Source organism: Amblyomma mixtum, chromosome 2 (genome assembly GCF_055824585.1).
Source record: "Amblyomma mixtum isolate Tamu chromosome 2, ASM5582458v1, whole genome shotgun sequence".
NCBI classification, from domain to species: Eukaryota; Metazoa; Arthropoda; class Arachnida; order Ixodida; family Ixodidae; genus Amblyomma; species Amblyomma mixtum.
The window spans coordinates 95,570,436-95,594,801 of NC_143013.1; the positions used below are offsets into that span (position 1 = coordinate 95,570,436).

The 24,366-nt window shown below is 45.1% G+C and overlaps 1 protein-coding gene across 1 annotated transcript in view; it reads left to right on the forward strand.

Moving 5' to 3' along the window:
• Nucleotides 1-24,366, forward strand: part of LOC149360218 (glutamate receptor ionotropic, kainate 2-like) — a 56,034-nt gene that overhangs the window by 22,955 nt on the left and 8,713 nt on the right. The window contains exons 2-11 of the mRNA XM_089569220.1: nt 1,213-1,431; nt 6,873-7,136; nt 7,781-7,965; nt 8,824-8,877; nt 9,979-10,155; nt 10,735-10,899; nt 13,441-13,545; nt 17,944-18,057; nt 18,866-19,069; nt 21,238-21,746. Of these exons, the coding sequence (XP_089425346.1) occupies nt 1,213-1,431; nt 6,873-7,136; nt 7,781-7,965; nt 8,824-8,877; nt 9,979-10,155; nt 10,735-10,899; nt 13,441-13,545; nt 17,944-18,057; nt 18,866-19,069; nt 21,238-21,746 (1,996 nt within the window). The remainder of the gene's footprint in view (nt 1-1,212; nt 1,432-6,872; nt 7,137-7,780; nt 7,966-8,823; nt 8,878-9,978; nt 10,156-10,734; nt 10,900-13,440; nt 13,546-17,943; nt 18,058-18,865; nt 19,070-21,237; nt 21,747-24,366) is intronic.

A 24,366-nucleotide genomic window follows, 5' to 3' on the forward strand; every position in this document is an offset into this window, starting at 1 on the left:
TGTTCATTCCAAACCATCGAGCTGGCATAGCCGAGTGGTAGTGTGCTCGACTCGCACTCCGGAGACCGGGGTTCGATTCCCAAGCTCGGCCAATTTCTTACTCGGTTTTATTTATTTATCTGGCCTGACTAGAAAGGTTAATTGGACTAATTGGTTCAGTAAGCAATTAACTAAACTCAAACTTACTTGGAGCATCACTATACGATCCATTTAATTGGTTGCATGGTTAGTAGCCAAAGTACAATTGGCCCCGTTTGAAATTCGCGCACTGTGACGTTACGACCGTTTCGACCAACTGAAAAGCGTGACATTTCTTGTCGACAGCTCCTGCTTACAACGATGAGGCATTAAAGGCTTCCGGCTTAAAAAGAAATCGGAACAAGACGGCGGGCTTCCGCGCACAAAGTTCCGCTGCAAAATGTGCAAGTGCGCACCGGAGTACAAGAAAACCGAAGTTCTGTTCCGCCATAAAGATAAGCTCACGCGCGAAATAATGGAAGCGCATCACATCCACAGGCGAGGTGACGAATGCATCAGCAGTCCTTCCGTGGAACTTAGCAACAAGGAATTAGCTTACATCACTTCACATGTGACATAGGTTTTGATTTTCACGGCCCTTTTCACACTATCTTCTTACTTCTTTGTGTTATGTTTTTGTATATATACCCTTCCGTCCTTCAATAAACCCAGTTGATAGTCAGCGCTTGTTTTGTCGTCCCGCCTTTTTTGCGCTGTTCACCAGTATGAATTTTTAACCCCACTGCAGCAATAACGGTATTTTGTGCGTGAAAGCTGTCTGCTCCCTTTCGTATTGGAGCTGCTTATACAGGGGTGTCCACCTCTAACGTGAACACGCGAGCGCAATATGTTGAATGTATACTTGCGGACTAGTGAGCAGGCACGGACAGCGTAGGCAGCGGCCATGTTTGCCGCGCGTCATTGATGTGCTCAATTCTTTGATGTGATCCATTATAATTTAATTTCATCACGCACTTCTGTGTTCAGTAAGAGGATGACTCTCTACCCTGCTTACGTGCTATTCGTCCTGACGACGCCGTTGGTGCGATCAGTGGTCCTGCTGCAAGGGAATCAGAGAAAAGAGGAAATAAAAATAGCTACATAGCCACAGTAGATCTGATGTTCGAAGCGTTTTTTTTTTGTATTTTTATCCTTTCCGGGAGGAACTGGTTTTGCTTTCACCTGTGCCTGCAGGCGTGGTGTACGACCATGCGCGGTCCTCGGAGGAAGAGAAGCTGCTCTCGCAGGCGTTGGACCGCGCTAACCTGAACGCCAGTGATGCCGGAGAGGCGTCTTCGCTCCCCAACGGAGGCAGCGGAGCGCAACCGAAGGGTGCAGTGCCGAGGACTCCTCACCTGAGTCTGTCGGTGGTGAGATTAGAACCAGAAGACATCTTCCGGTCGTCAAAGAAAGGTAAGATTTATAATCTGTGGTGTGACCTTAACCTGCTCTCTGAAGCTTATTAGCGCAATACGCTGTAGTTGGTCATCGTTAGACTTTTTTATGAATTTTAGTGGATTAGAAACGCATTTGATAACCTCGTAGAGTTTCCATCTTTTTCCATTACGCATGAAATTTTACAATACCTACACATTCACGCTTCATTTAACTTCGGAATACTGCTTCTCTTAGCTCACTATCTTGACTCCTTGTTTGTGTCTTTATAAAATTGTGGTATCACCTCCAGAGACAGCGCCTGGTTGTCTTCAATCGTTTAGATGTTTGAAGAACATAGCATGTTTTCGCAATAGCCAGTAATAGTAAAGAGACATTTTCGTGCTACTCGCACTGGAACGACAGAATGATATCATGATTCTGCTGGCGAAAAATCCCTTGCTAACGTAATGGACAGCCAAATCCATCAATCCGCCCTAAGTTATTCATATCGCAATGCTGTCACTTCATTTTTTTTTCTCTGCCTCTGCACTGTCGATCGAGGAGATGGAAACAAGACTGCTTACGGTGGCATGCACCGTGCATACAGCAGGCGGATTAGCACGTTTGAGATCGCATGTTTCCTTTTCCTAAAAATACGCATGAATTTTTTTTGCGACCAGCGAGATTCTTGGGGCGTTTTTATGTTTGTTTATTTCCCTTCTATTTGAATTGTGTTGTTCAGAAGCTTGAGCACACAGTGTATGGTGAGTTCAAATATAAAAGGGGATCTACGTTGGTGGGAATCGGTGCCAATGGCACCGAATTTCCGCACCACATTCAAGCTGCTACATATGGTGAAAACTGGTGCTTCCTTGTGCCCAAATACACTTCCATTCCAAGCCAACGCCTTGTCTGCGGAGGGGAGGAGATTCATGGCGCTGGAAGGCGCTTCCAACTTTATTCGAAACCAAAGGAACGAGCACAGATGTAAACTGTGCTATCTGTGGTGCTGAGGAAATGTCCGTGGCTTAACTGTTAAATTTTGGACATGCATGGGTCTTCGGGCATTTGGTGGCGCTGCTACTCATCTCACGGAATGAGTGTGCGATATAGACTGGCTGAAATTTACAGTTTTTGAAAATGATAGCTTGGTTCTTCGAGTCACAATGCCTTGCGAGAGAGAGCACTCTTATTTTTCAGCTCATGTCCGAGGCTTCGCAAGATTTGTCTACATTAAAGGAACACCGCCAACAGACAAACTTCCCGATAGTTTTTACACGCGAACCTCCTTGAATCGACCATTACAGGGCAAGCCCTATTAACGCAGATGTCCAACTAAGTTATCTTTTGCTGATGGTGGTGCTATTTTTTTCGTGGGGTGTCTTATATTGACCACATTGAATGGTTCATAGCGAGCCAGTATCGTTGTGAATAGAAATAATAATTAGAGGCTCTGAGAATAATTTAAACGGATTATGCATTGATTTAAAATACTCGGAAAAGAAGCAGCGAAGCCTGTGAGGCTGCTTCGGGAGTGTGACGGGAGTACTGCGAAGCAACAGCCGCGCATCCGGAACAACACGTATTGGAGTGTGGAAGATTTTGCTGCGATCCCCTGAATAAATAACTGACATTTCGGCTCTGAGTATACATAAGTAGGCTTATTGAAATATTTGTAAGTCTACTGCATGATCCGCATTTAGGTGGTGCTATAAACGCTGGCACTCTATCTTAACGCAACATAATATCTTAGCCGAATATAACGAAGCAACTTGGCTTGCTGGGCAGGAGTATAGCGGTACACGTAGAGCACCCTTAAATATCAAAAGGTCTTGAAAGGTAAGGACACAGACCTATCGTACGTTAAATTTAAAGTTTAAAGAGTGCGATATGTTCATCGCCACACGCTTAAGGAACACGCCCCAATGGTTAGTTATTTCCGCAAAGGCTATAGTACCACCGGCTTCAAGTTTAGTCTAGTACACTAATAGAATGGAATAATTTTATTGCTCTAGGAAAGTATTCTTCTTAGCGGTTGTTCCTTTTTCTCATACAGCCTAAGCTCGCTACTGCCTAATACTAAGCGATAACATTGGCAACGCTGCCACCTATATAATTTGGCGCTTCTGCTATCTCACTTTTTTTTCGGTATGTCCAAAATTCTTACTTGTGGTGGTCGCCACGCGTTGCTTGCTCACGCGTGTTAACTTCAGGTTGCGCTTTCGTATCTTGGTTTCACTAAAACCGATAAACAAAAACAGCTTTTCTGGTATAATTTCCGGAAGCACTACGACAAAACTAGAGCTGTCCATTGACGGAAGCCACTGAAAATTATAAGAAAAAAATTCCTATCGCAAAACAGCTTGAAAGAAATTGTTATTTTGTAGAGGTTTTCGGCTGGGTTCACATCCAACCGGAAGCGACATTTCTATGACAGCGCGGCCATAGAACGCGAGCTCATTAAAGCAGGAGCAGTGCACCCTGTCACCCTAGTTGGCGAGGCGGGCCGAGATCCAGAGCGGTGTACTCGTCCGAAAGCGTCAGAATATTCTAAAGGCTGTCATTATGTCGCTACGAGTTAACATACTTTTCTTTTCGATTGACATAGTAATTGCGGGCCAATCGTGGAAGCTTGGTATGTTCTCGCGGCTCTTCTCTCAGGAGCACCCGCCTAACCAGGTCGCCGTTTATAGCATGCCGGCCTTCATCAGGCCGCAAAAGAGGCCCGTGTTCTGTGCGATGTCAGTGCACGTTTATGTTACTCAAATGGCCGAAATTATCCCGGAGCCCTCCACTCTGGTGCCTCTTTCATTCCTTCCTTCCTCCCATCACCCACGGTGCTCTTGAGGCGTCCACGCAGAATCGAGACACTTACAGCGTCTTCCACCACATAATTTTTTTTAGCTTCTTTTTGCCGTTGTTTTTTTTTCGCGCTCTGCTTTCCTCCGCTGCCGCCCGTTCCAGGCTCTGTGCCTTTTCATCCGACTCCGGGCTCCCAACGTGCGACTTCCTTGCGTCTGTCTTGCATGGTGCTTACTTCGAACATTCCAGCTGCAGCAGCTGCGCTTAGCGTTGTCCCACACCTGCCGTTTATTAAGATTTTTGTAAGCCTCATGCTTTTGCTACCACATTTCAGCTATTACCTCGCGTTTTTCGTGAAAGATTTCCACTGAGAAGTCGTTCCTGACAACGTCAGTGCTGCTATTTAGAATGCAAATGCCGTTAGAACTCGAGGACCTGTTGCTACGGGGAAACACTTCATAAACCATCCAAAGAACAAAAGGTCGTAGTACCAGCTTTTGAACGCGTGACTACAGAACGTACCTTGAGAGGTGATGGTGCACTAAATCCATGCTGAGGCTTGATGTTGGGAAAAGGGTTTTGTAATACCCAGCCAAGGAATGAAAGGATCACGCAAAAACTTTGATTGTCTACTGGTTTGTGGCCGGCAACTTCACGAGATTTTTGCATCATGAAACAACGTGCACAAAAAGAGAAAAAAAAAAAACAAATGAAGAAACGGGACGAACAACACTGTTTCGCGATGCAAAAATATGAAGTGGCCTTAGCGTTCTACGTAAAACTATACGCTTAGGAGGTCACGCTGGCGTGCAACAATTTACGGAATGTGGCTTTCCGGGCTGCAATCAGGCTGAACCCGTTTTGTATCAAAACTATCAAGGGGGCAAAAATTTGGAGATAACAGGTTTTGGCCTTAAAAGAGTACTCTATAATAAAAACAAAGCCATAGCGACAACGCATACTCTGAGGGTACATTCTAATGAGTGCTGCAGACATCTTTCACAAACAAAGAAAAAAAACGAGAAAAAAGAAACGCTCTCTCAATGCTTGGGTGCACTGAGTAGGTCCTAACGTTAACAAAGGCCTATCATTACATGTAACCGCGAGGACGGTATTCGCGTGTCGTGGGAAGGAAAATGACAAAGTTTGCGCATGGATAACAAAGCAGAGCACAACCGGTACGCACTAACCATCCTCAGCTGCCCGCCCATTTGCTTCTGGCGGGAATGACGATGAGAATAGCATGCTGAAATTCACTTAACTCTAGGCAATGTTGAAGTGCTTACAGAGGCCCCTTTTAGCTATCGTTAGAGAACAAACGCTGGGCGGCCCACTAAGCAGCCGCTGCTTACAGCCGTCACAAATGTTGTGGGGTCTATTGTGCTGTATTTTTAGCCTTTTTAAGGGCCCACCTTCTCAACGTGCATAGAAACACTAACTGCCAGTTTTCCGCGTGACTGCCACACTAAGCCGAAGATAGAAAAGGGGGAAGGGGGAGCAATTCCAGCATCACGTACAGCGTTGTACTAATATAAGGAGATGGGGCATAAGTGGTCCTTGTCGCGTTCGCGTGGGTGGTCCTCACGCGCATGCATTCATTAGGGCGGACATTTAGGCGGGCGCCGCTAAGAGGGCGTCGTTTAACTGGGCAGCGTTAGGTACTTACGCGTCGACGGCCTGTCGACAAATCTCGTTCTCTTCGTGCTTATGGCAGGCGCGTGATTCGTGTCATAAGATAAAGGGGGCTGGGCACACCATTGCAGTCTCGTTCCTCTTGCGCGCTTTTAAACCCATGTAATTAAAAAATTTTCGCAATGTTACCAAAGCTATATATATCAAGCCCGAGTAATTCGTATCTTCTAAACGGTGGTATTGATGTAGATCTGCAACATCCACGAACAACGCTTTTGGCTAGCACTTTACCGCCAGCAACTTATACGTGGTTTCGGTGGCTTTTGGCTCCCTTACTATGTGTAGGTAATAAATGGAGATACCAACGTTTCAGTTGCACTAACAACCATTCAGCTCAATAAAGTCGGCCTTGAAACTATCTGAGCAGTTTTGTTATTGTTGATTGCTGCGAAGCTCATCCAGCTGGAAATACCGTTGAGCAGAAGCTACAATCACCAGTCTTCTTTCCCTTTCTCATCGTCAGTTAGACGGCACAGATTACACTGGTTCGCTTTGCCGGCGGAACAAGTTGATTACAGCCGTGGCACCAAGTTGTGCTCTCATATTCGATATCCATCCTTGGTGGCAGCTGAAACGCTTTGTAAACGAGCGAATAATTCTACAAGTTAAACACGCCTGAAATATTCGTACCGGCCGTTAAAATTATGGTCGCAGTAAAGTAATTGAAAGTTGCTGTGAAGGGCCGCAGATGTGTTCGGAGCACAGTATGGGCAAAATAGAGGCTAATAATTTTAGCTTACATGGCGAAATGCAAAGTATGTACACTCAGCACGTCGCGCCTAATTTCGCCTTCGGTTCGAGGCTAGGGTGTTAAGGTTGTGCCTCAGGCAAAGATCTGTGAAATCGGCGATGGGGACCTTAGTAGTTGCGCACTACAAAATCTAGAGACTGCTCAACACATCTCAAGAGGGCACGGATATAGCGGTGTGTATGCAGTGTGAAGCACCCTGTGTACATATATCTTTTCTACACTGTGCTTTCAGTGTGTGGACTCCTGGAGCAGGGTGTCCTAGCAGTCCTGGGGCCCGAGCAGCCGGATGCGGCTTGTCTGGTACGCAGCGCCTGCGCCAGGTACCGCATACCTCACGTGTACATGCACCGGGGTGTCGATGGCGATCGGCGAGTTTCCCCCGACTCGGTGTCCCTCACGTTGACCCCTTCGCCCGAAGAACTGGGAGGTGCGCTGCGTGACCTGGTGGAGGCACAGCGCTGGACGCACTTCACCATCATCTACGAAAGACCAGATGGTGAGCGGCGTGACTTTTCTGCGGAAGCACTTCGGTATGCCCCCTCGAATCCCCATGTAAAAGTGCTTCGACTATTTCAGCCTTCTTGGCGAATGAATACGAGATACACAAAGAAGGTGGACCCATACTGACTAACACAACGAAAGTGCCGGCTTCTCTAAAAAAGGTTGGATGTTTAGCATAGCTAGCCTTGAAATATTTTGCGCGATTGATAGCTCTATTCATCTCTAGAGTCCCTTTTGTGTTAGTATCTATCGCGTTCGTATGCGGATATTTTTTTTGTTTCGCACTTAAGCAAGTGCCACAAGATGGGATGTGCACGCAGGTTTCACATCGTGCGCTCCACATTACTTTAAATGCAATCCCTTAGCTTATTTGCCTTGGTCATAGGTCATAACAATATCCTTTTGTTCTGTGCTTGTGAATGCGATTACAAGAATAATATACGACTTAGTGAACTCCGAGTCTTGAGGCAGAGTTTCTACTCAATGCTTTAATGAGAAACGAACGATGCTTGAGGTAACATCATAGAATCATCCAACGTGTTCTAAAAAATATTTGGTAATCAGTGTTGTTGTGCATCCAAGCTGAGTTGGCCAGACGGCAGTGACTATTGGCATACGCTCCATCTTTTCGTTTCCCAGCCCTGGCACGACTTCGTGGCCTTCTACAGTTGTCTTTGCCCGGAGGACAGGCGGTGCCTGTGTCACTGCGCCTGCTACCACGCGAGGCGGATCCGCGACCACTGCTACGGGACATGGCTAAGGCTGGAGAGAGCAACTTCGTGCTCGACCTGACCGCCCAGAGGCTCACCGATGTGCTCAGACACGTAAGTGGCCTTTCGCCCTGAGCGAACTTCATAGCTTTTTACGTGACATCCTATTAGCAGTAGTTCACCGAGCCCTAAGCTTTGCTTTCCATTTCGCCGTTTGAGAACAGTGGCCCCAATCAAACATGCAGTTGAGGTAGCGTAAAAGCCATATTTTTTTTTAAACACACCCGACATTGGCTACTGGTGGTCCCAGCAGGCTCCGACATGGCAGGGCAAGTTTGTTAAAATCTAAACAGTAACGTTAGCAGGCTTTCCCGCCTCCATTGCACAAATTCTAAAGTAGATAAGTTATTTTTTGTCCTTTTTCGTTTTTTGTTGCGCTTGTCGTTCAAACTGCTGCAATTGCTAGCAGCACCGCAATTTTCGCAAAGACATTTACATAACAATTTTGCTCCATCGAGAGCAATTTTTAAACAATGAAATATATGATTATGTCCCTGCTGAACACGCGGACAGCGGCTCTCTAGATACGATAACGTGCAGAATGGAGAGCTGTTCAAAAAGTAGACTTTCGATTTTATTCTTGCTGCTCTTTAGTCGACCAATTGGATCATGAACTTTGAGCTTAACTTCAAGCGCTCATATTCAAAGATAGAAACCTAACGGTAGGTGAAGTTCAGATATGCACTGGAGAAGAGCTTTAGCAGGAACTATTATTCGACTTTGCCTTCACACTACAGATGTGGGCATTTTTGAGGCACGTGAAATGAAAGGTAATTATATCTGAAGACAGCTTCAAGAAGTTTCGTTTACGCCACAACGTAGTACGAGGAGCTTCAAAAATTTAGTGAATTGCTACTTCCTTTCGCCGTATTAGTGCGTGCATTTAGTGACTGCAGTTTAACTTGATTTCAGGCGCAGAAAATTGGCATCATCACTGAATACCACAACTACATCGTCACGACCCTGGTGAGTAGTTAAGTATTGATGATGATGACGATGTCCTCAGTTTTAATAGCCCGTACTCACGGCGGGGGATTGGCCAGGGTGCATAGCGGATTCGTTCAGGGCATGAAACTTTGTCTTTACCACATGTGCAGCTTGCCACGCGGTTTCTTTCTATATAATAGGGCAGTTTTCATTCAGGAGTGTTGCTTCCATCATGAATGCAAGCCGTGGTCGTTTAAGACATTCACAGAAATTAGATGCTTCGTAAGTGTCTTAGATTTTTCCTCATCGCCACGAACTAATTTTGTCTGTCTGTTCTTTTAGTTTATGAAAGCAATAAAAGCAAGGTTCCCCGCATTCATTAGGTTATATGATTAATTTTTATTTTAAGACACTGAATTTAATAGCACCCAAACCCTTGCGGAAAGCAGAACAAAATTGACAGACGATTACGAGAGCCGGTAATGCGAAGTTTAAGCGCAGCTCTTCACATGACACCTGCAGGATGCGTGTTATGCTGATAGGCACCCTCCGGGATCTTCCGTGGCAGTCAACTTCCAGGGGGCGTTTCGCTCGGGTGCTCGGACACATAGTTACACCGACAACGCCGACTACGATTCGCAACGTATGAACGAGGGCATTAGAGCTGCGCTCTAAAAATCTTTCACGAGAAAATATTGATTACTAAGGAATAGACCGGAGTATGATCCTGGCGCATATTTATCCTCTTCTATTACATGAGACGCACGTCATAACATTCCCGGTTCTAAAACCAACCTAATTCACTCGCACTGTACAAGTCTTCGGCACAATAATTTTTATGTAGCTCAAAGTAATACTGCTTCTTTTCTTTGTTGCCCAATCTTCTTGTCTTCAACCTTGGATCTATAAAATAGTGTGCAATATGCAATAAATAAATAAGCAGCATTTCACAAAACTGCTCAAAGATTAATCTTAAGAACTCAGTACGGTACTTGCATTCTTGCTGCCCATGATGGTGGGTGCTGCCAGTAGCTTAAATTGCCATGAGCCGGGAATGATTCTTGCGAATCACGTATTTAAATTTGCTCTACCGTGGACGTAGTGATAGTGTTTCACTACTTCCATCGTTTTGCAAAGCAGGATCTGCACACGGTGGAGCTCTCTGGCTTCCAGAACTCCGGGACCAACCTGAGTGGGTTCCAGCTGCTCAACAAAGAGCTCTGGGAGCAAGACATTGGAGCCGTCCGGGAGGCGTACGCTCGCACAGGAGTCTACCCAGTGTTCCTCGGACACAGGGCTCCCAGAAGACCCTTACGAGTGAGTCGGTGCTGCTTAATAAAAAACACCTGGATATTTGTAGATCTGCGCAAACAATAACATTAATTCACTCATTAGTTATTCGTAACCCGATTGCCTCTGTGAAACAGCTTTTCGGAGAACTCTCCATTGGAGTTAGGTGAACGGTGCGCAACGTAGAGGTGTTAGAACCTGGCATTTAAACCCATTAAAGCTCACTTTTCAAAAGCGTATCGTAAATGCACTTGAGTTCATAGGGGATTGTGTGCTGATCACCATGGTTCCAGAATTGTATTCAGAACCATGGATCGTGTTTATTGCGCTTTTCTAATCACGAAACAACTGGCTGTTAATCTTGAAGGGCCTCTTTTCCACTCACATCATTTTATCTGTAAGTTCCCCGAAATAGTATCACTTGATATAAAAAAATTACGCGTTTTCAGTGGACATTTTTTGGTTGACAGTAAGTCCCGTTACCCTTTCGGAAACGAGAGAACACCAGATGGAAGAGAAACCTGACGTGCTAATATTCCGAGATAACTTGTCTTTCTTACTCGAACCCTTTTAGAGAAGACGTCGAGCACTCATTTTGGTTTGCAGGTAGCAGCAGCACTAGCCGAAGATGCCCTGAATCTTCTCGTGCGTGCGGTGCAAAGCCTTGCCAGTGCCAGGGATCTTAATAGGCCACCCAGCGTTCGCTGCCGAGGCGACCTCGTATCCAGAGCCTGGACCCAATCTCACACGCTCGTTCAAGCCGCTCGAGAGGTAAGCCACTTTAGAGGCGTCGAGAGTGGAACGTATAGTTAAAATGCAGCGGGAACAGATGCGGACAAAAGATACACCTCGTTTTGCGATCCTCGGGCTATTTATCCTCCCAAAGCCTCAGGTCTTGGCCAACTGGCACGAGCTTGCCTTATGCACTCGTTGTTTTATTGGATAAAGAGCAGGCATGTGGAGACCTCAGGGGAAAGTGGCCATTTTGTGAAGTAAAAATAGACTTTATGCCTAATGCTTACTTGGCTGTCGAGTAAGAAAGCGGTAGCTGCCATAATCAGGCTCATGCCAATAGCTTTTGTGTATAAAGTTGTGTTTGGTAAAAGTTAGGTGCATTCTTCATCAAATAAAATGCACAGCACTAATATGCAATGCAAATAAATAGCTCCTATATAATGGTTATTCCTGCGTTTTTTTTATATGGAACGACTAATTCGTATTTGTAGTAGTTATTCATAGCGCTGCTAACCGTCGCACATGTTTTGGAAGACTGAGTAACCTACAAAAGTAAAGCCCTTCGTGTTGCTGACACTGCTGAATTCGAAGTCGAGGTATATAAGGCAACAGTGTACCCGGAGCAGCAGCCGCATTGTTAATGCCCCTGCGGCACAAGTCCTCGCTCGGCGTGACCTCGTGCCCTGCTCCACGGGCTTTCCGAGCACGGGCTTTCGGAGCAGCGGCCGACGTGCTCAGAATAAGCAGAATCTCGACAGAGGCCCTGTGCCTCTCGCAGCCTCGGCTGCGGCCCATGCTCCAAAAGCTTGCTGACCCGCACGTGATGAGCACCAACCTCTTTAGTTTGCTTGGTAAACGTCGGTTTTCAGGACTGGTGCATTCACTTTTTGAGGCCCAGTTTTTTTTCTGTTGGTTCTTGGATGACCTGTGGTGATTGTTCTTTAGGTTCGTTGTCTCCGTGATTAATGCGGTTCTCCATTCTGCTTTCTCCGCAGAATTTTGAGAGGCACTGAGGGGCTGTTATCTCCACTCGAAGGTATAGGAGGTGCGGCATCTGCTATTAAAGGACAGGAATAGGTGGACACCCTAGCATAGGGCGCGCCTGCGGTGCATGGTCAATAGGTGTAGTTAAGCTCAGACTTGCTTGCTTACGTGATTTTCGAGCTGTCTGGCATGACCAAAAAACTGTGTTATGGTGCGAATGCAAGGTTTACTTTTCATCTTTCCTCGAACAAATGGCCAAAACTACGGAGTTAATCCTCTTTCTTCATTGCTTTTTAAAATCTTTATTTTACAGTTAGAAGTTAGTCATCGGTTTATGTTCGTGGCTTTCACCGGAATATCTTAGTTGCACGCTTGGCTTTTTGTGCCGAAAGTTTTCAACAGCAGTGCACTGCCAAACCGATTGGTGGATGAAAAGCAGTTTGAAAGGAACCTCTTGCAACTGAAATCTGTGAAATCCATCGGTGCACGAAATAACTGAGTAGAGGAGCGCTCGTGAAGGCGTTGGAGTTACAGTTGATGAGGAAAGCTGAGTGCTGTTTAGACACGTTTTGAAATGTAGCACTTATAGACGCCTTTTTCACTATTCGGAATACTCCTTCAGCGTGTATTGAGAAGATTTGGCCGCTCTCAGAAGTAAACAATAAGATGCACTCACAACGTGAATGCAGCTCTTATAGGAGTGCAGCGTAGTTATTTGGACATTTAAAATCGCCTTAATCAGAGGGACAATTGCGGTTTTTCCTCTGAGATATATAAGTTCAACTCTCCTAACTTAAGCTTGTCTGTGGAAGAAACTCTTAACGGTTGGATAACATCCATGTTGGGCCTAAACGCTCACACGGTCTCTTGCGTTCCTAAGGCCTTGATCTGCGGCCTAGTGTAAGCAACGTATACGGGACCATCCACTTTTACGATGCGACCCCTAAGTAGTTCCCTTTAGATAGGTGTAATAAGTTGGAGGGCTTGAAACACTTCCTGTGGTTGGTCTGAAGTCCAGGATACCGATTCTTCCCAGCGTTGAAAACTTCCTAATCAACGCAGAAGTTTACCACCGAAAGAGAAGGAAAAAGTTGATGAATGTGCTATAGGATGCTTCAGAATGTGTTTTAGTTTCTGATGCTCAGCAAGCTTGAAGCGCATGTCCAGAAACTGACGCTTTCTTGTACCCTAATGTGAGCTCGAGTGTCGCAGCTACGGAGGCGCTCTTGGTTGCAGAAAGATGAAGCACCTTCTTATTTTTTTGAGCTCGCTCAGAAAGCGGAATACTGCCATTACTATGTTTGTGTGGAAAAATACTATTCTTATTTGTTGAATCTGCGGCACACTTTATTGCTGGCTGTTTCTTATTTCTCAAGAAAATGCAACATAAACCTCGATATAATTTCAGGAGATGCGGTATTGGTGGCGCTGGTTTTCGTTTTTTGCGAGACTGTGGTACTTGAAAGCAAATGTCTTTCAGCAACAAGATCAAATATGCTCTTCGAGAGGCGTTCAGTGATGTAGTACGTTTTTTGGTGCAGGCACAAAATGCATATTACTGTCACAGTATTTTCTTTCCCCATGTTTACGCAGACTCCCTTTTCGGGCCTGACGGGGTCCATTTGGCTGGACTCCTCGGGAAGACGCCACAACCTCTCTCTTCACGTTGTGCAGCTGAAACGATCGGGACTTGCCTCGGTCGGTTGCACTTCGGTGTTTTTTGGTTACATGGTAACATTTCCTTGCTCGCTTGTGCATGCGTTAGCATGAATCTGTGTCTACTCGTGCACAGATAAAGCCTGCTGAGTGAATCCTCGCCTTCTTAGCAATCTGGGCGTCACGAGTACACCTTCTTGTCCTGCATACGTCTGCTGTTTGTGTTTTTATCGGCATGTCTACCGGCCCTCTTTTTTTGCGACGTTCGCGAGTTTATCGCGTCCCTCACTCCATTTTATTCGTTCCTTGACGTGTCTTACTTGTGGACAATGAGAGATGTTTGGGTGGGCAGCGATGATTTAGAGACGTCTGTATTCAGGCACAATAACATTCTCACAGTTTGTAGCGCTTTCTATTGTACTCTTGACGAGTATGAAGCTTTCGGTTACTGTTTCATAGCTATGTGACTGGAGGGTGAAGAAGTGGTTCGGTTGGTGTATGATCGCTTGAAATAAAAAAAGCGCAAAAATCCCAAACGCCCAGAAGAACGCATAAAGTTCCTGCGTGGCCTTCATTATGGTTCCGCAAATTTCCCGTGTTTTATTTTAAGAACATGTCCGGATTAATTTGTGCAATTAGCGCAATTTCAGCTTCATTTCGGATAAAGTTTTTTTGTGTGTGTTTTTGTGCGCAGTAATGTGACAGAGCACCCTGCCTCCCAACTCAGAACCACAAGCCTATAGATTGCACTTTCTCTCACAACTTCATTGTTTTATTTCGCAAAATAAACACCACTCCTCACTTGGTCGGTCAAGATGTATCCCGCTGCCAATTTTTCCATTTCGCAGTGTTTTACATTTTCAGCAATGCGAAACTCCCGAAGATTTTCCTTCAGACCAGAGGATCATTCGATCCACTCTTTTGGAGTGGTTGGTGAAGCTGCTCGCGTGGCTCGCTGGAGAAGACCTCAGCTTGACTGCCAGTTGGGGTTTGTGATTCTGACCGCTGCTGTTAATGGCGCATAGATCTTTTCCTCGTTGTGAAATGGTAAGGTACTCGGTTTTAGTGCGGGGCTGTGCTCACCGTACGATGCGCAATTTTCTATGTTGTGCCTGTTGTGCTACCTGGCGGTGCGAGAAGGGCACTTTTGTTTTCAGTTTTTTTTTAAGTTCTTTCTAATGTATGTTACAAATTGTTGGAAGAGCGTTGCGTTGGTTGTCATTGGATTTTTTTTTACACTCTGGCGACCGAGGCATACGTCGCAAACATATGACTATATGACAGGAAATTCTTGAAAAGTAGGAGCATTCACTTTCCTAGTCATTGATTCTAAACCTGCTGGAGCTTATGTATTAAAAATGAACCTTAGGTGCTTGTAAAGTAAAACATATAATCAAGCCATGGTGACTCCATTCTAGGCGACTGCTTTACGTCCATATTCTTTGCCCAAGCCGCTGATGAGAGTTTGAATTCAATATAAACTCATATAAATAAACTCATATATATTAATATGAGTTCTTTTGTAATAGAAATTGGAAATTTTCATGCTATGATTCCAGCGCCACGAGTGGCAATTCGCAGGGTTGTAGAAATCAGATATCATTTTGTGGCTACCAACTTATCGTAACCACAATCTTGTCTTCGCTCCGCTAGTGAAGAACACAAAGGTATAATCATAGGCGGGGCAGAATAATGCGGGATGATTAAGTGAAGCCCACCTAGGGATGGTTCAGTTGGAGTCTTATAACCACTCCTAATATTGATTAAAGAAACTTTCACCACATCGTGAGCAATTAAAAAAATGGAGGGGACTGTTGAGCTGTATCTTAAATGCATGACGTGATAGGGTAATGGGTCAATTCCCAAATCTGCAAAAGGTCATTCTCTTCATTCCAGATCCCAAGCAGACCTCGTAACCCTCTCGGCGCAGTGATGCTGCGGTTAAGCCATGCGCCACTAACCTACGATGAGAGGTTTTCCAAGCAGCGGGCATTGTGAAACCCAGGTTGCTTTTCCTGAGTGACCAACCATTAATTTATCTGCCACCTGCCACGGTGGGCAATTTTTTCACTACCGAGGAGCTGCTTGCGATGACGCACGCCGTACGGTGACGTTAGCTAGGTAGAGCACCTGCCTCGTAAGTTGCTCTCTGGGCAACAGCTGCCAGAACCAAGCCCGCGATTTTTCACTCACAACGCCGAGGCCAGATATTCGCCTCTCTGCCTTTTTCATTGCATTGGCAACGGTGCCATTAACGCTATTGACTTAAAACCTGGCGTCCTTGCCGGTTGCTTAAGATTGTTCACTATTGTGCGTCACGTGTCATGCAACGTGTCGCGGCATGCCTTTTAGCATGTGCGCCGTAACGATGACATGTAATGGTAGCATTTATGTGAGTCCCCCCAAAGACGCGTGTTTTTCGAAAGATTGCAGAAAAGTCCAAAACTTGTTGAACCATAGCGTCAAGAGCAATAGTGCTTTCGAAATTTTAAAAACTTACGTTGGTATTATTAAAGACCACTAGAAATCTTCACCAGCTGTCAGGTGCCTTACTCAAAAAGTTAAGAACAACAAAATTGAGTTAACAACTCACTGGCAACATTTTTTACTAGTTTTCATGTCAGCCAAAACTTCTATTTCAATTCCACGAAAGCCATCTTTAACGCTCTCAACTCATAAGTTTAATTGTTTCTTATCGATTGCGCCTAAACGCGCTGTGAGATTTTTTTTTCCCCCTAATATGGTCTTCTTTCGGGGCACCCATCTAAGCTCAGTTGAGAATTACAAAGGCATTTTATTCTGTAGAGTGCCGTGATGAAGAAGTGCCTGCAGCGAAGTGTATACCTAAAAAGGGGTATTTCTTGTTTCTGGCCTGCCTTGCTTTTGTGCTAAATCTTACCCCTATTCGCAATGTGCCGTCAACTGGGGTGTATTAGAGTGGAGACGCGTGTTTAGAATAGATGCCTCCTTCAACGCCTGCGCGTTTTCGATATCGTGACTTCTCACGTCTCTTTCTGCCTTTGCAGTTTTTTTTTTTTGCGTTTGAAAAGCCGGTGTTCTAGAACGGCACGTCGTTTCTACGCGAGCTGCGTCCTAGAAGCTTGGTCGGCCTCGTTGCGAAAGACGCGTGAAAAGAAGTCTCCCCGGGTGCATGAAAGCTTCTTGCCAAGATATTGGGGGAAAAATAGCAATGTTTCCTTTTTTACCCTCGCTGTAACATCAAGTTCGCAGTCTGTATATTCTGGTCGTCTTCGCGGTTTGGTCGAGCGAAAGGTACTTTGGGAATGTCAGAAGCAAATGCAAGCCATGCGCGTGCGGCGACGCGGAACTAAACTTAGAAACGGAGCGGCACACTTGCTAAAGGAAATGTGCATCAGAATAGGTAAGAAATAAGACCAGAAAGCAAGAAACTACTGTTGCGATGTCGTCAGAAACATCTGGGGATGAGCATACATTATAAACTAAGCGGAACTTTACAAGGGCTTCTGAATTCCGGAAAGAACAAAGATGACGGCGAAAGAATTGAAGGGCGATTATATCCACTCTAATGGGGGTTACTAGCGCGAGCTAGTTGATGATGCGCTTCTGCAATTGTTGCATTTGCTTTTAATGCTGCTGCAACGCATGAGGGTGTGACGATGGTGTTTTAGTTCTAAGAGGGTATCAGCGAATGCTTTATGACAAGAGAAACGTGTCCACTGACTGTAGCAGCATATTGTAGAGAGCGGATTTGTGGGCAGCGTATCGTGAGCGTTCATTTTAGTTTTACCCTTAGCACATTTGGGGCTAGGGCCTCCCGGACACGTGCAGAGGTCTGTGAACGACGCTCCACCCCGGTTCCGTTACATTACCACACCATCATTAAGGGGGCCTATTAAATATAAAGGAAGGGTTGGTGAAATATTTAGGGGAATCCCCCAAGGTGGAGTAAATTTGTAATAAGGGAGTAAATACTCAGTGGCATCCACCCAAGCGCAGCCGTACGGCTACAAAGGGTATATATACAGCTTCCTCAGAAACCTGCTGGTTAAAGAAAAATTTTTCTGTTCCGGAGTTCTAACCCAGGACCACCGCTTCACCGGAGCAGTCGGTAGAGCGACTGCACTAGCGACTACACTAGCGGCAGCTCCGGTGAAGCGGTGGTCCCAGGTTCTAACCCAAGACCAGGACGAATTTTTCTTTAACTAAGAAGTTTCTGAGGAAGCTGTATAGCATCCCTTTGTAGCCGTATGGCTGCGCTTGGGTGGGTGCCAATGAGTAATTACTCGCTTATTATAAAGAAATTGCGTATTAAGGATATTGCACAGACAATCTCTGAAATGTATGCGTCAAGAGGTGGATTTATTTTGAGTGGCCTGATATTCCTTCTTTCATGAGTGGTCTAGACGCGGCTACTTCATGTGTTTTGCATCATGTATGCATTATGTGTGTACTCGGCAGGTAGGAACCTGGAGCGCCTCCTCCGGACTTCGCATTACGCGAACAGAAAAGATGTTTCAGGAGGAAATACTCAACACTCTGAAGAACAAGACGTTCTTGGTTACGACATTACTGGTTCGTATATTTCGCTCCATGCTCTCAATGAATGTAAGGGTGTTCACATGTGTGGCTTGTATCTTTTGCAGAAGAAATTAAGGATATTTGAAAAGAATGCTCCGTAACGTGAACTTTTTGCGGCGTGTGTGTAGCTCAGCATTTCGCTAAAAAAAGAGCTATCTTTTCCACCTTACAAAGAATCCAAGAATTATCACCTTACATTACCACTTCCAACAAAATCAGGTCAGGTAATATAATAACTCTCTCTTTTCAGCGTGGATTATCCTACAAAACTGACAATATGCTGCTCAAATCATACGTGTGAACAAAAACCACAAGCGCCTTACCACTGGCATAACCGAGTTATGTTGCCATTATTGAAAAAAAAAATTTAGTTTTCAAGCAAAGGAAATATTTATACTCTCTCTATACCAAAAAAATGATCGTTAAGTGTACGTTCCGTGTACATTGCGCAGAGAATCACCGGTGCAGCCAACAAATAGAGCTAACGTACCTTTTTAATGACCAAGTAAATTACATGAGTGGTGATGTCTGCGTCTACTATTAACATACACTAGTCGCAAAGTGCACTGCCTATCAGCAAATATGGTACTGCGCCAACTGCTTCTTCTGAGACCAGAAATTTAAGTTGTAACCATGACGTGCAATAGCTGGATTGTTCAGAAATACTGAATGGAATGCAATAAACAAAAACAATAACTAAACCATTCTTTTCAAAAAACATTCGCAGTAGGAGCATGCTTTCTGCATGCAGCTAGCATATACTTCCAGTCCGCACCAAAGGCCCATGTCATCCATCTTTCAGAACGCGCCATATGTCATGCTCAAGGAGTCTGCGCACAAATTGGAAGGAAACGATCGCTTCGAAGGTTTTTGCGTGGACCTGCTCAGGGAGATCGCGATGGCACTGGGCTTTCGCTACCAGCTGAGGCTTGTCAGGGACGGAGCCCACGGCAGTCGAGACCCAAAGGGGCACTGGAACGGCATGGTGCGGGAACTCGTCGACAGGGTGAGTGCTGTATGTCGTACGAATATTTACCTTGGGCACCATCCTTAACGCAACAACGTAAAGCCTAAACTCCACGCTCTTTCGTTTTTCCTCAGTGGTCGCAGCCACCTCAGTCCATTTAAGGTTCTGGTACGACCCTGATACCACAAGTGGCATGTGAGGTAGTGGTGTCTTACGGTTGAACGACAGTTCGGCCACAACTCGCCCCTTTGTCCATTTTTTCGAAGTCGAATCTTCTAAGGCAGAAGCTTTGGATCTGAGCCTAGTATTACAGCAGTTGCGGCGAACTTGAAACAGCATACCTGCTTATATGTATGTATGGGGGAGAGAACTATTGGACTAACTTCTTCTCTCTATTCGAGCTTCGGAATTCAGCTATGCACGTGAGCACAAACTTCCAGAGTAAAATGAAGTTTGAAAATGATAACTATGAAGTGGAAGAACGATTGCAACAATTTTGATTCACGTGGACCAAATACAACAGTGGTTTGTCGAAACATCAAAGTTCAGGCCATTTTTCTTAAAAACTGATATGAAACACTTCGAAAGGGAGGAAAATTAGGTTGTATTTTTCGTTTCATTGTTCACGCTTAATTTGGTCCTTGCATATTTAAATCTTGAATATTATTAAAATTATGCGAAAGGAACGGAAGTTATATCTAAACGCCACAGTCCGTTTCCGCATATCACTGGCTCCGCTGCTATTAATTCCATCACAGTTTGGCTCTTAGGCGCCCACAGCAACTGCCAGCAGTGCCCGGGCTCTTTTGGAAACAAAGAAATCACTGGGTTTGACGGCGACAATCAGCAGCGCCTTCTGGAACTGTACAAGGAAAAATATGAGAGTTCCTGACTCCACTTGCAAATTAATATACACGTGGCTTTTATGCCAAAATGTATTTATATCGCCCTTCTTTATGTATGCTGATTGTGTATTACTAGGATTACACATAATGAGGGCAGATCTTGTAAGTATAATCGAACGGAACCTTCATGCTTGCAACGAAGGGCGCTGGATTTGTTGCTCCTGCAGCAGCCTTTTGTTTCTCCGTCTTCTCAGAGCATTCCCACTGGGCTTCGGTACTGTTTGCTATACAACTTTAGGATACTCTTCCAGTTAAAGAATACCCTTCACCAGTAGCATCTTATGTTCTGGTTTTCTTGTACACGAGTGCCAAAGTATTTTTTTTAATTGGCAGTCATTATATGCACATAACCATAGATAATCTTTAAAATACCCGATTACGCTCTTGCGCTTCTTTCAGGTTAAAGTGGCGTCTCGGTCCACGTCTTGTTCTCAGTCAGGCATCTAATGTAAATCCGTAAAGCTGGCCACTATAAGCAACCGCTTGCTACAGGTTACAGGAAGGTATTGCGAAAGTTAAATTTGCGCTTGAATACTTAGTACGAAATAAAAATGGCGCCTGTTATCTTAAGGTCACTGCGCATCTCAACAACCCCAGAAGGCGAAAACAACGAAGTCTGCCAACACGCTGGCTTGTTCGAGAAATGCTTTGTCCAACACACAGGTGACGTTGTGACAAGCTACCAATCAGCAGACGTTTGCTGAAAGATTGGGACGTTTACGCAATGCCTGGGTTTGACAACCGAGCAGGCATGAGTGAGCAACAACATGGGCTGCTTGACAAGAACGTTCTATGAATCGTGCTCGAGACAAACTAGAACGCAATATTATAAAGCACATTTGAGTTTTCTGCGTTTCCAGTAATCGCAATCAGGCGGATGGTGCCTGATGTAGACGTTGAGACCGTAATGCTCTAAGCCATCGAGAGTCCAGGCCTTGTCAATACCGTCATGAATGGTCTATTACCTTCTCTTCCTTCTTGCTACAACTGCTTGCTTTGGAAAGTTGCGATATAAAATGTGCGGCGTTTCAAGGCGTAGCCCACGTAACGCGGGCTAAGAAAGACTGCCATTTCGAAACATGCATATATGTATTGAAAACAAACTGAGCTGACGAGCTTGACACGTTAGCTCCCTCTACCTTGCTGCACACAACTTTCTCATATTTTTATCGGTTGCAAGAGACGGCCCATTTATTCTCATTGTTTTTATTTCCCCGATTAACCGCTCCGGAGCTCTGCCCGTTTACTCTTCTTCGAATTTACGTGAACCATTGACCAAGGCGTCTTTTTATGCCGATGCAGGAGGCTGACCTGGCCATAGGCGATTTGACCATTACCTACGCCCGTGAGCAAGTTGTGGACTTTACCATGCCTTTCATGACCGTGGGAGTGGGCATCCTGTACAGGAAGCCGCATCAAGAACCATCGCTCCTCTTCTTCCTCTGTCCCCTCACCGCGGGCGTGTGGTTGCTCGTGGCAACGGCCTACGTGGTCGTGAGCATTTTGCTGTGCTGCGTGTCCCGCGTAGAAACACTCCGGTGGAGCGTCAGGTGCGCTTCGGCCGGGCGTTGCTGCTGTTGCGGCAACGAAACTAGGACACGTGCTGGTGTGTGTTGTGCGGGTGGGGGTCGGGCCGGGCTGGATGTTATAATGGTGTCCGGCACTAGTAAGGTGCAGCAGGAAGAAAGGATATTCGGTGTTGAAAAAACAGATTGTGACAAGCGAGTTGGAACCAGCCACTTCACATTGCTCAACAGCCTTTGGTTCACTATAAGCGCCATCATGCGGCAGGGATGTGAGACGTCACCGAGGTGAGTGGCAGCGCATGTGCAATAATGCTGTAGTGAAGCTATGGAACGCAGCTTCGTTTAAAACGAAGTACCATTTCATAGGAAGCTTAGCGGATGTTTCAACAAATGTGATGAGCTTGGAGTGAAACCGTATAATGGTGTGTTTGGGGATGTTAGTACAATGGAGACGTTAGCCTTAGAATGTACACTGGCCGTCAAATGTAAAATAGAAGGCGACTTTGTGAAAAAGGTTTAGTTTCTTTAAATCTAAAGCATAATACTGCATGTTTGTTAGTGCACAGTGCAATTCGCGCAATCACAACTACGCTGCACATATGTATTCAAGGATGGAAGAATTAGGGGCCCATGATTACATTTTTTCCTTAATATTGCCTTCCATTTACTTCTGACGGCACCGGTACAGTGGTTATCTGAACCGGCTGACTGTTGTACTTGGAAAGAAGACATCATTATATTGCAGGGGCAGTGTTTAGTCTAGTTGGTTGTCTATTATAGAATCATAGCAGCGCTCAAAGGACGAAGATGCAGAAATACGGGCACGCAGTGTACTGCCAAATGATTTTATTGACGAGCGGGTGTTCTTGCTTTTATGAGCATTTTTAAGATCCGGAATCCTTAACTGACAGTAGCAATACTGAGCTGAATCCTATTCGTAAGTTTTCATCATTGTTTTGTATCGTAGTGCCTTGTATCGTATTGCCCCTCCTGTTTGGGCCAGTTGTTGGCCTGCAGTGTATATAACTATATAAATAAATAAAAATTACACTGGCACCCGAAAACATGGCTAACCAACGATTGCCGAACGTAACTACTACTCGGCCCAGTGTGTTAAGTGTTGACAGTCATGTAACACGTAGATAGCGGCACAAGCCGTTTGCTGCCCCTCTGTGTAGCCCTTGCTCGGTCACTTGCTTTCTCTACCTGTACGAGCTCAGGGAAACTGCGTTTCCTTCCGCTGTACTGCGCCGCGTCGCGGAGGAATTGGGAAGAGGCGCGCAGCGTCGCCGCGCAGGTGACATAGGATGAGGTTCCAGCTGAAGCGAGCCACATTGTTTATAACTGAGGACGTGTCCTCGCCGCTTTTATTCCAAAAAACAATGACATGGAAGGCAGTCGCCATATTGCGCCACGTCGTGGATGCTAAACGAAGCGTCGTGCGGAGCCGCAACCTAAGTCACGTAATAAAGGCCCCCCGCCGGAAATCGACAATTCACAGCTCGCTCGTGATCGAGGCGACAGCGCGGCTCCAATTCAAAACAGGATTATCTGATGGCAGTGTGAGGAAGGCAATGTAATAAGATAAATCATAGTATGCTAAAACATTCTGCATTAGGTTTTATAATCAACTATTCTAGAACCAGTTGTCTGAATACCTGCTTAAAGAAACGATGAACAGTGTTTCATAGTCGCGTTTACTTGCTTTCGTAGTGACGGATTCTGGTTGATGTGCAATTTTTGTAGACATTTTTCAGTACCGTTACATGTTCCTCTTCAGTACTGCGGTTACGGAAAGGCTGCATGAAGGATGAGGTTTCAACTGGGTCAAATGCTTTCTCATAATCAACGAAGGTCGTGTTCATATTTGTTAAAACCATGTTATTTCTTAATTGTCTTATTAATGGCGTGGATATGGTCTAATATTTAGTAGCGATTCTGGAAGCTAGCCTTATTCTTCGGATGATAGAAATCTTTGTTGCCTGGATTCCATTAGCTTTTGTCTTAGTAAATACCATACCACAGGCGTACGGTAGGCTGATCGGTCTTTAATTTTTTTTAAATTCTTGGCTTCCATTTCTCTATGCATTAAAACGTTTAAAATGTTAGCGTTCTCAACGATTCCGGCAGTCTGTAGAGCGGCAAGTGTTTCAGGCTACGCGTCCCCATTGTCCTTCAACAAATCTGCAGTTACCAGATCCTAAACAGCCGCTTTCTTCCTTTCAATTTCATACAAGGTTTTCTTTACTTCCTCTTTCGTTACCGACAAGATGTCCGATTCGTCCACATCACGGCTTCACCGTTAGCATCGTGTTTATTTCGCCTATGGTAGAGATCTGTGTGGAATACTTAAATTCTTTTATACGGTTACAATAATTATTTGACCCAAATTGTCCATTACATTGATCTCATGATTTTGTCATTCGTCCATCTTAATTTGCCAATAACTAATTTCCCTTCGAACGCTATTAGGCTACCATTTTTTTGATACTGATGGCTGCGTTTCCTGTTACACTCCCTTAATTAGTTTACCGTACCGCGACTGATAACTTTTCACATTTTTGCAACAACTGTCCTGTCTACGGGATGAGTGGCTTTTGTACATTGGCGTTTCTTAATCAGATCTTTCGTCTGTTGTGAGAGGTTGCTAATATCCTGTCTAGCTGTCTAGCTACCCTACACCTACTTCTATCGCGCACTGCGTAATTATATTTGATCGTTCATATCTCTCATCTGCTAAAGACTAAAGTCACCGTCTTCGGGTAGAGTAGAATACCTTGTCTGCAACGATATCCTGAAGTCCTCTTGATTTCCTTTGGCCGCTAACTCGATGAAGTGCCTCTTCCTCACTACTTTTTACGTTCCCTGTTCAAATCAACGTAATTTGAAGACCTCACCATCCTAT